This window comes from Electrona antarctica, assembly GCF_951216825.1.
Source record: "Electrona antarctica genome assembly, chromosome: 7".
NCBI classification, from domain to species: domain Eukaryota; kingdom Metazoa; phylum Chordata; class Actinopteri; order Myctophiformes; family Myctophidae; genus Electrona; species Electrona antarctica.
This window is the reverse complement of record NC_136812.1, coordinates 4,062,614-4,074,935: the sequence shown is the minus strand read 5'-3', so window position 1 is coordinate 4,074,935 and position 12,322 is coordinate 4,062,614. Positions and strand designations below refer to the sequence as shown.

At 48.2% G+C, this 12,322-nt stretch overlaps 1 protein-coding gene across 1 annotated transcript; it reads left to right on the top strand.

The window, feature by feature from the left end:
• Nucleotides 1–1,220: 1,220 nt before the first annotated feature.
• Nucleotides 1,221–2,891, top strand: LOC306927343 (CD166 antigen homolog; the record flags this gene model as incomplete). The annotated part of the gene is made up of 1 exon (XM_079507054.1): nucleotides 1,221–2,891. The coding sequence occupies one exon, from the start codon at nucleotides 1,221–1,223 to the stop codon at nucleotides 2,889–2,891; it is 1,671 nt and encodes a 556-aa protein (XP_079363180.1).
• Nucleotides 2,892–12,322: the final 9,431 nt, after the last annotated feature.

The following is a 12,322-nucleotide window of genomic DNA, read 5'->3' as shown; positions in this document are numbered from 1 at the left end:
CAGTACTGAATACACAGTACTGTGGACAGTACTGACTCCACAGTACTGTGGACAGTACTGACTCCACAGTACTGTGGACAGTACTGACTCCACAGTACTGACTCCACAGTACTGTGGACAGTACTGACTCCACAGTACTGAATACACAGTACTGTGGACAGTACTGACTCCACAGTACTGTGGACAGTACTGACTCCACAGTACTGACTCCACAGTACTGTGGACAGTACTGACTCCACAGTAATGTGGACAGTACTGACTCCACAGTACTGACTCCACAGTACTGTGGACAGTACTGACTCCACAGTACTGACTCCACAGTACTGAATCCACAGTACTGTGGACAGTACTGACTCCACAGTACTGTGGACAGTACTGACTCCACAGTACTGACTCCACAGACAGTACTGACTCCACAGTACTGTGGACAGTACTGTCCACACTGTGGACAGTACTGACTACTACTCGCTATACTGTATATATATATACACTACGTATATCATATATATATATATATATATATATATATCGCTAGCCCCTCCTATACAGGTTTAAAGTTTGTTTTGGTGGAAGACGATAACAGCGCCCCTCACTTCACACAGGTGTGATGTTATATAAACCCAATATGCCCATTTATAGGCATGTCACTGTGACTCAGACATACTGTAACTATACAAACCGGATATGCCCATATATAGGCATATAAGCTCATGTAAATATATGGGAGCGGCCCAAGGGCTCCATATGACCAAATATGGGCATGCCAATGTATGGGAGCGGCCCAAGGGCTCCATATGACCAAATATGGGCATCCCAATATCAGAGATCTCCAAATATGGGCATGACATTGACATGGGCTGTCAGACGCAGACATCTCCATATATAGAGGGTCCATGTTTGTTGAATTTACTTTGGTTACCATAGCAACCTAAATGCAGTCACATGTTTGTTGAATTTACTTTGGTTACCATAGCAACCTAAATGCAGTCAGAGTAACTGTAACCCAGTCTGACATCATAGACTCCATATTTGGGCATGGCTGACATCAGGACTCCATATATGGTTATGAGTGACTCATCGTGACATCACCGTGATGACAGCAGCCGACAGCATAAAAGGAGCAGAACACAATACAATACAATACATCATCATTCAATGCAACCAGCAGCTCTCGGATTCTCCCAAAAGAAACTAACGGCTTCCAGATGAATTTGTCCGCCATGTTCCTCCTGTTTATCGCCCTGCTCGTCGGCCCCGGGACGCTTGCTCCGGTGTGGGGCACGGAGACGGTCATCGGCATCTACGGAGAGACCACCGTGGTGCCCTGCGATGACAGCACCCCCGCCTGGGACAAGCTGGTTCTCACCATGTGGAGATACGTGCAGGGCGACGGCACCGCGCTCGTGTTGACCAAACACTTCGACAAGGACACCACCCACGTTGAGCTGGCGCCGACAGACAGCCACGACTTCGATAAGGACACCCATCACACTGACGCCGCAAGCCGTGTCAGCATCAACCACAGATCCGGCCTGGTCATCGAACGGAGCGCGCTGGCGGACCGCGGAGTCTACACCTGCGTGGTGATTTCCCAGTACAACGTGCGGGTGCGCAGCATCAACGTCGAGGTCTACACAACGGTCCAGCCCGAGATCGTGGACAAAGCGAAACGCCTGGAGAAGGATATGCTCGTGCCGTTGGGAACGTGCGTGGTGAGGGGCGCCCACCCTGCCGCCCAGATCACGTGGCAGAGGAACGGCCTTCCGCTGATAGCCGACGGGACACGCGTGGTCGTGGTCTCCACCGTGACGACGGACCCCGGAACGGGTCTGTCCACCACCTCCTCCTCTCTGCGCTACGCGGCCACCAGGGGGGACGTGGGAGCACGCTTCAACTGCCGCTCCGACCACAAGCTGGGTCCGGTGGAGTCTGACGAGACGCTGACCTTTCCTCTCCTCTACCCGACGGAGAGGCTGAGTCTGACGGCGACGCCCGAAGGACCCGCGGTCGCAGAGGGGGATGCCGTGACGCTGACGTGCCACGCGGACGGAAATCCCGCTCCCACCGGCTACAACTTCCACCTCCCGGGCGGCCGGACGGTTTCGGTGGAGAACTCGAACACCTACACCTTGCCGGCCATCACGCGAGACGCCGCTGGTGAATACAAGTGTTCGCTGGTCGACGACGGGACGATGGAAGCCTCGCGACACATCGCCGTCAGCTATTTTGACCTGAGCCCCACGGGGAAAGTTCTGAAGACGGTAGGGGACGCCCTGGTGGTGGAGATGGAGATGGACGACGCCTCTGACGATGCCAAAGTGTCGTGGACCAAGGACGGCGAGAAGACGGAAGCGCCCCTGTTCAGGAAGCTGACGTACGCACACGCAGGCCTGTACGTGTGTGAGGTCTCCGTGGCCGGCCTCACGACGCGTCGCCGCTCCTTTGAACTGGGCGTGGAAGGCGCACCCGTTATCACCGGTCTTCATAGCGCGCCGGTGAACGGTGATCACGTCCAGAACGGTGGTGGTGTCTGGGGTCTGGTCTGCGAGGCACAGGGAGTACCAGAACCCCGGTTCACGTGGAACGTCAACGGCACAGACGAGGCGACCGTTTCCTACGACGAGAAGACCGGCACGGCCACCAGCCTTATCCACGTGGCACAGACCGTAGATACAGAGAACCTGACCTCCGTAACGTGCAGCGTGAGCAACAGGCTGGGAGAGGATGCCAGGACTCTCCCCGTGCGCTGGGCCTCCCTCTGGGACGAGGCAGTGGTCCTACTCTCAGTCGTAGCTGTCGTGGTGCTGGCAGGGATCTTGTACGTGATCTTCGGGATAATAAAACGCCGCTGCTGCACGACTGATGAGAACAACAACCTCCCCACGGTGTGAAAAGAACTCTCAATTCAATTCAATTCAATCCAATTTGATTAAAGTGTCAAATCACTACAAGTTGTCTCATAAGACACTTTACATGCAGAGCAAAGGACCGACAGGGATCCCACCCAGAGCAAGCAATGTTGCGACAGTGGTAACGAAAAAACTCCCCCTTAGGAAGAAACCGACTCTAGGGTCGGCTCCTCGACCGTGTCAGGGGAGAGAGAGAGAGAAGAATTGAGAGAGGAGAGACAATGAGAGTTCTAGCAATAGCAATAAGAATAAATGTATGTTATGTTATGTTATGTTATGTTATGTTATGTTATGTTATGTTATGTTATGTTATGTTATGTTATGTTATGTTATGTTATGTTATGTTATGTTATGTTGAAGAAAAACCAATACAAATAAATATTAAAAAAGTATAGTGTCAGTTATAGTGGTATAAGAATCTTAAGATAAAAATACAGTGTAGTATAATATAATATAATCTTGGCGCGTCAAGTTGGTCAGATATAGGCGGTTGTGAAGAACTGCCGATTCCAACCAATATGCCCGTATACGCCCACATTGATGACATCAGGGATCTCCATATATGGAGCCAGATCTGGGCATAAAAGGTTCACGGTCAGAGAGACCGATACAGAGAACTCCATATATGGGCCTAAAAGGTTCACGGTCAGAGAGACCGATACAGATAACTCCATATATGGGCCTAAAAGGTTCACGGTCAGAGAGACCGATACAGAGAACTCCATATATGGGCCTAAAAGGTTCACGGTCAGAGATACCGATACAGAGAACTCCATATATGGGCCTAAAAGGTTCACGGTCAGAGAGACCGATACAGAGAGCTCCATATATGGGCCTAAAAGGTTCACGGTCAGAGAGACCGATACAGAGAACTCCATATATGGGCCTAAAAGGTTCACGAGAGAACTCCATATATGGGCCTAAAAGGTTCACGGTCAGAGAGACCGATACAGATAACTCCATATATGGGCCTAAAAGGTTCACGGTCAGAGAGACCGATACAGATATCTCCATATATGGGCATGGCGTACAGACAGGTAGAGATCTCCATCGCTGAGTCACTCGGACGCCTGTTGGAAGTATTAATATATTTTTAAAAATAATAATAATTTCATGTCAAGGGCCCCCAGAATTACCTTTATTTGGCTGTGGACCCCCATCTGAAAATATGTAGTTCCAGGGACCTCCCAGAAGCAAACATTTGAGTTAAAAATGTTCGCTCTGAAAGAATATATATTCATTCTTGCGCCACATTTTCACGATTTTTCTAAAAAAGCAGATCTACAAGCTCATAGCGCGGCACCAAGTGCCGCGCTATGAGCTTGTAGATCTGCTTTTTTTCAATAGCTAAAGTATAACATAATGACACCAAAGGGGGTTCCCGTACAGAATGGGTTAAGTAGCCTACAATTTTGAGGTATTTTGTTTTACTTTACTTGAATATTTCGAATTTCCAATACTTTTACTTCTACTCCACTACATCTCAGAGGCAAATATTGTAGCCTACTTTTACTCCACTAAATGTTACTATAGTTACTTTGTCGATCCGGATTATTATTATTACAAAACATACAGTATAATAAGAGAAAATTAGCTTAAGTTATGGCAAATCTGGAGAAAAAAAAGCTTACCACTAGCTTTCTTCACAGATCACAGAAAGATATGTTCCAACCCATAGATATATATAAACTCTAGATGGCTCAAGGCGGAGTTTCTGACGTCGTTCACCCGGCGGCCATCTTGCTTCGGGGCTACAGTACAGTATGTTCAATGGCAGCTCAAACAGAAACAGTCATAACTCGCTCAAATCTTGACGGATTTACAACGCTTATCTGCTTAATGTATTTATTTTATATGAACGTCGTATAAAAGCATATAAGTATGCGGACGTCTCTGACGTTTATAACAAACCAAACCGTTTGAAAATCGGTTGAAAATTGAGCAAGTTATGGTCATTTAAGAGTACATGCCCCATAGACACAATGTTATGTGGCCCGAGGTAAGATGGCCGCCACGTAACGACGTCGCTCTCCATTGGCCAACAGCGCGGGTGAGCTATCTAGAGTTTATATATATCTATGTTCCAACCCAACTCCCTTGGGAAACTTTGTGACAGCTGCTGAAAGTTGGGGTACCATTATCAACCAATATAAGGCAAAGAATTCCAAATGTCATTATACTTTAAGTAGCATGTGACATGTCAAACTAGGGGGTTTTCATGATGCTGAATCCATTGCAAGCATTAGTTTTGCACAAAAAACACTCCTTTGCCTAAAAATGCCCATAGCCGTCATCACAGATGTGATGAGGTCAGCACATTTGGGCACATTTGGGCAAGTGGCTATGGCCAGAGCCTATATGTATGTGGCATGCGCCTGGACCGCTAGGCCTGCGGGCGCCCATGCAACAACACAAATCGTGTAGGCTATTGGGGGGGTGGGGGGGGGGGGTTCCCCAGGCACAAATACTTTTTAATGTAGGGGTCCTTTTACATGGAAATGAGGGGGGGGGGGGGGGTCCTCCACTTGTCTCTCGTCCTCATGGCTATGTTTACAATAGACATACCATGCCTGGAGCTGTCTGCCTCTAAAGTTTCACCAAAACGATCTGAGCAGGACCACGCGCGTGCGTGCGTGCGTACGTGCGTGCGTGCGTGCGTGCGCATGTGTGTGCGTGTTTGTGTCTACAGTACGTGTGGGTGCGTCCATGTGTGTGTGCGAGGGTCTATATCTCAAACTTTGCTCTTTGTTTACGTTCCCCCCCCCCCCCCCCCCCCACCCCCAGTATTCCGGGTACCGCAGACATGCTGCTCCCTGATTGGATAAAGGGATGAAGTTGGAGGCTGACACGCTGCACCCTTATTGGATAATGAGGGGGATAGTTAGACGCTGACACGACATTGGCTCGTCACTCACGTCCTCTTTCATCTGCTTTCAATTGTGGCTCCTTAAAGTTTAGCCCCTCCAATCCACGAGATATCAGTGGAGAGCTGAGGGAGATGGGTGCGTGTGCGTGTGTGCGTGCGCGCACGAGTGCATTTGTGCGCAAGTGCGTGTGAGTGAGTGAGACAGAGAGATGGACAGAGAGAATTGAATTGTAACGAGAAAGTGAAATAGAAAGATAGATATGGGTGTGAGAGAGAGAGAGAGGTTCTCTTTGACTTCGCGCAGGCTGCATCATTGGTATATTCTCATTTATAAAGCCATTCTTGGTGTTTTGCCCCCTTATATCCAAATTTAATTTTGTAAAAAATGGTCTAAACCTCAGATCAAATGCCGCACGCAAACCAGGCTTTTCTCTGAGGTGAAAGGTCTTGTGACGCGAAGGTACACAACATCAGCTCCCCGACTCTATTTGACCAGACTTGAACAGAGTATCATCAGTAACACCTGTGAAGGCAGTAGGTAGATTTATTCTGTGTGCAACTAGTCTCTCGTTGCTAGACTGTTGCCTCCTCGCAATTCTCAAATGCTTCCATCATACAGTCTGGAGCAACGGAATGAAGTGCTATCACGAGTAAAATGTAAAGCGGAAGTGGAGCCTCCTCCCAATTCCGTTCCGTCTTTACAGTTTGCACAAATGTATCCTAATGTAAATATAAATCATCTAACCTAATATAGCTTGCTGCTGAGCAGAAATGGAAAGGAAAAAATAAGCTCTAAAGATATTTTAAAATATATTTTCGTGAACGGAAATGACGAAAGGTGTAGTTCCAGACTCTTATATAGCATCTGAAATGACGAAAGGTGTAGTTCCAGACTCTTATATAGCATCTGAAGATTGAATAGTTGTCTGGCTACACAAGACTAGTGTGCAACAAACAAACAAACCTGTAGTGCTTTTTGTGATATCCTTTGACCATCATTGTATAATAACTGTAACCTCTGTACCTTTTTTGCAAACTGTTTATATAAAGTATTCAATCAATCAAAAATCCACCCGAACTCCTGTCTCAGGGGGATATGCTTTAGTAGCTCGACTGTTTTTCAAGCCGTAACTCCGAGAGTGTCCATTTGGTTCCATTTGTATGCTCTTTGAGTACACACACACACACGCACACACACACACACACACACACACACACACACACAGGAATTTGCTGACGGTCTGTCCACCGCACTAATAGTGTCCTGAGACTTGTTGTTTTTTTTCGCCCACATACCATAACTCCCTCCCTCCCTTCCTCCATCACACCCTCCCTCCCTCCCTCCCTCCCTCCCTCCCTTCCTCCATCACACCCTCCCACCGTCCCCCCTGACCTGTAGCCTCCCCTCTCCTCCTTCCACTCTATATCTGCTTGTTGCTTAACTTTTATTTTCATTCTTTGGGGGGGAAGTCATAGTTGTATATTAACTAGACTCAGTGCTCACTGGCGTTTGAAGCACCCGGAAGAAGATCACTCTACGTCTGCATTTTCTCAATTTGGGGCATCAAAATGTGGTGTCCAAAAAAAATGATTACGTTAAAACCACAGCTGCGCAACTCTTTTGCTCGTGCCGCATGCACGAGCAAAAACCGCAGTTCCAGCTTCAGCCAGTAGGCTAGCGTGGCTTCAACGTTTCCCCAGCCGTTCTGGGGGGGCTTGCAGGTCCACATGGCCCAGTGTTCACTAATCCCCCTGCATGTGGAGGCCGGGCTATGATCCATGGTGTGTAATGTATGGTGTTTATCTGTGCCTATAAAGTTGTCCACATTTACAATACCATACCCCGGCGAGGGACCCCTGGGGGTCCACCGGTCCGGACCCCACTTTGGAGAAGCAGCACCGAGTGCAAAGAACTTTGCGGCATGCATCTTAACGAGAGATTGCGTCTTAACCCATTCTGGGCGGGAACCCCCTTTGGTGTTTTAAGGATTATGTTATACTTTAGCCATTGAAAAATAGCAGATCTAAAAGCTCATAGCGCGGCACCGAGTGCCGCGCTATGAGCTTGTAGATCTGCTATTTTTTTTTAATCTTGAAAATGTGGCGCAAGTTTTTCCCTCAACTCTTTGCTTCTGGGGGGTTCCTGGAATGACATATTTTCAGATGGGGGTCGGCGGCCAATTACATATCATTTTTGGTGTCTTTGACATTGAAATATTGAGCACCACTGATGTAGAAACATAGGTATTTTAGAAAACTGTCAGGAGTTTGAAGACATTTTTTAAATTTCGACATTAGGCCTTAACACCCTCCGCGCCATTGCCGACGATTAAAGTCAATTAAACATTAATTTTGATACTGGCGCTTAACGCCATTGCCGACGGCCTTCGGCAATTGAGCTTTTATAGCGCGTTCGATTGCTCGAGCCAAAATGCTACTCACGTTAGCCGGTTAGCTAGCTGTGTTGTTAGCACAGCGCTGGATCGCCCATCTTAGATCGTCGTCGCCATAAGCATCCATTCTATCCATTTCTTTCAATCGCCTGTATCTCCTATTCCTTGTCCCGGATGGCATTTTTGGTCAAAACAGCGTTTCTTTGACGGCACAGAGCTGACAATCTAGAGCTCTCCGGAGCTCCGGCCTGGATTCACATTGTAAACAAGGCCCATCCAGCTGTGTGAAAACTCCTAACTTAAGACTACCGGTTGTGGACCGGAAATGGCGGCTTTTCAAAATAAGAGCTCAAATTTAAAAAATGCTGGCGTGAATTAGATCCTAATTTTTCAATAAATGATAGCGGTCTAAGTGTTAACAAAGCAGGTCAGCTAAACGTCTGACCTGCTGTCCACGATGAACAAACACAGCCGGCCTCCCTCTGACAGCAGCATGACTCACACACACACACACACACACACACACACACACACACACACACACACACACACACACACACACTGATAAGCAGCCATTCATCAGGGATGCGTTGGGGATGAGCAGCAGTCTAACCTTGATTTGCGCTCTGTGTTGAAAGCACTGGGAACGTCTCCTTTTTACTGTTGACATTCCTCTTAAATGGTCACATATATATATTATACGTTTTGAGTCTGAGAGGCTAAATCTCATCAAATGGTGGTCCGTGGCTCAAATGCTGAATAAATAATGGACCTTGATATGAAAAGAGTTTAGTTGTAAACCACTGCTTTACACGGTCAGATGGCTGGGCTCGGTGCATATTCTACTTGATCCAAGCCTGCCCCAAGGCTTGGATCACACACACACACACACACACACATGCACACACACACACACACACACACACACACACACACACACACACACACACACACACACACACACACACACACACACACACTCACAAGCCCCAAGGCTTGGATCAAGGAGGATTTGGAGCTATTCACTATTTTGTATTTCACATGTATTTGTTGGATTTGTTTGGTAGAATTATTGCATGCATTATTATTTCAGTCTATTTGTGTTCCAGTTAAAAGCTTTTATTTTTAAGGTGTTGGGCAATATTGGGTGTGCACAGGTGAATTTATTTAACTGTCATCTCGACAGGCACTCGTTCAGATGTCAGTTTGGCACTGGAAAGGTGCACACGTTTATACCAGGGTGACAGACATATTTCCATCATGTTTGCCATATTTGTCTGTGAAGGAAATGGAATAAGATCTGTTTGGGACATTGGACTCATTTATCCCTGCGTAAGATCCACTATACTCAGTGTATCTTCTATTTATAGTGACTCTATGTGACAACCAGGTATAGTCTGGTGACCACCGGAGAGACGGGTGACAGCCGGAATGTAGACGGCGCCCGGGTGAGCAGTATGGGTTAGCGCCCCAGCCTGTGTCCTCCGTGAGGAGGAAGCCCAACAACCCTCGGTGAGGCCTTTAGGAGGGCCATGCAAGCAGCAAGCGGAACCGCAGCACCATGTCCCTGCGGAACCATTGCCCACCACTCCTGAATGAACTGTCTGGTGCTGGGACTCTGGTGGAACGCACAGGTCCTGAGCCTGGTGAGAGCAGGAGTGGACCTGGTGAGACGTAGGAGGGGCCCGGACAGGAGACAACCCACAGAGCCTAGTCCCTCCATGCGCCAGAAGTGTACCTCCCAGCCCTGGCAGAGTAGTTCTGGAGTAGTTCCAACGGATTGTGTGCCCCTGGTTTTTCCCTAGTGGGACTGATTGAGGGTAGCTACTGGGACGTAAGTCGGGACTTGATCACTCCCGGCTGGGTCGCCTGAGTGAGGGGTATGTTGTTGAGAGACCCGAAACCCCGTTGACTTCAGGATACATCACTGAGGATACGTCCCAGGTGCATCCATGCAATGTTTTTTAGTTATAGCATGTGAGAAATTACAAGTGACCTTATATAACCATTCAGCCATCTTGAGTAAACAAATTAGGAGGGGTCCAGGTAATATTAACATATCTATGGCCAAGTTGCCAACACAGTTTTACACATTTCTTCAGAAGTTTAACACACACACACACACACACACACACACACACACACACACACACACACACACACACACAGACACACACACACACACCGAAAGTGCCCGAAAGTGAAGACAGCTCACCCCCGAAAGTGAAGACATCTCACCGGGGAGAGATGTCTGGTGAGTTGTCCGGACTTTCGGGGTGAGATGTCCGGACAACTCACTTGGAGGTGCAAAAAGGGTGAGTTGTCTTGTTACCATATGATCAGCCATGGTAAGGATATTATTACATGTGATGCGATACGATGCAGCTTATGGATCGTTTTATGGCCGGGTCCGGGTTGAAGAGAAAAACTAATTATACGTTAGTACCCGGGCCGGCTGGGCGCTGGCTATGCGCTATGGTTGTTGTGAACTTGTGGCTGGTGCTCACTGGCCGAGTCTCTCTCAAACTCAGTGCAGCAGTGCCCACTTGGTTGTAACGTGTGCGCTGCGCTGCGCTGCGCTGCGGAGCTCTCTCTCTCTCTCTGTGCTGTTTAGTCCCCCGGTGACAGGTTGACACTTGACAGGCAGCAGCTTATTATTGTTTGTGTGCTTTCGTTGTTCCAGACTTCCAGTATCATAACGTTCACGTTGATGTGCATTGTTACGCTGTTGTGTGTGTGTGTGTGTGTGTGTGTGTGGGGGGGGGGGTGGTTCGTGCATGCGCGTGGCCGTTCCGCGACCGTCCCAAACGGTGTCTAGATTGTAGAAGGCCTAGTTCATTTCAGCACGGACCGCCACTGCCTTTAAGTCATTGTCGCTTCTCACCCTCAGGCGTCTTACTGGTATTTGTATTATTTTTTATTGTCCTCCTTTATCGTGGGCACGCTTTTATGTTGTCTTTGGTTGTCATGGCTGCCAGTTCCCACCTGACGTCGTGTGGGAGTTCTGATTGGCCCACACCGTACTGAATAACTGCTAGCTTACATAAGGTCTTAAGACTAGGACTCAAGTCTAAGATGAACAGCTCATCAGAGGGTGTGTAGTATCCGTTGTATCCTCCAAAGAGGATGATATGACCTCCCACAATGCAACAGCACATACCACGCATTGAACATGGTCCTTTCCCCTTGGGCTCAACCTTCTTCCAGGAGAATGTCTCTGGACTGAATTTCCACACATCATTGAAGTCCTTACCGTTCCCGCCACCAAATATGTACAGCTCTCCATTGTAGGTAAAGGCTGAATGACACCTGCGTCTTTCTGGAAGAAGCTGTGCAGAAGGTGTGTTGAGCCAGTGGTTGGTCTCTGTGTCAAACACTCTGATGGCGTTGTAGTGGCCCCTCTGGAACCCCCCATGGCCCCCAAATACAAACATCTTTGTCCCGATGATGGTAGCAGAGTGACAATATGAAGCAGGAGGTGGAGTTCCTCTGGTGTTAACTACAGACCAGACCATTGTGCTGGTGTCCAACTTGTACATGTCATTAGTGTATCCAGACAGCTTGGTGTTTCCTCCATGGATAAACATGACCTTCTCCAACACACAGGCTGAGTGGTAGTACCTCTCCTCTGGAACAGTCCCAGAAACACTGGGTTTTAACCAGCTGTGGGCGTCGACATCTAATGTATAAAGCACATTGTAGAACTCCCACCTCCAGTATCCTCCCCAGATGTAGACTGCATATTCTATCAACACAGCTGTGTGGCCGTAGCGCCTGGCTGGAACCTCTAGGTGGCATCCTCCTCTTCCAGGGGTCACTGGGGTCAACTTCCTCCAGCATAAAGACACTGTGTTGAATACGTGAACATCAATGTGATCACTGACTCCTCCAAAGCAGTACAGCTTGTCCTGCAGCACCACAGCTGCATGGAGACATCTCTTTGCTCCTCCTTTCAGATGGACGGTCCAGCGGATCATTCTAACGTCACAATGTTCTGGGTTCTCTGTCCCACAATGCAGTTCTGTCTCTCTCTGTCCCACAATGCAGTTCTGTCTCTCTCTGTCCCACAATGCAGTTCTGTCTCTCTCTGTCCCACAATGCAGTTCTGTCACCACACACCATCCTCTTATATCGCTACAGCGGTACAAACGTCA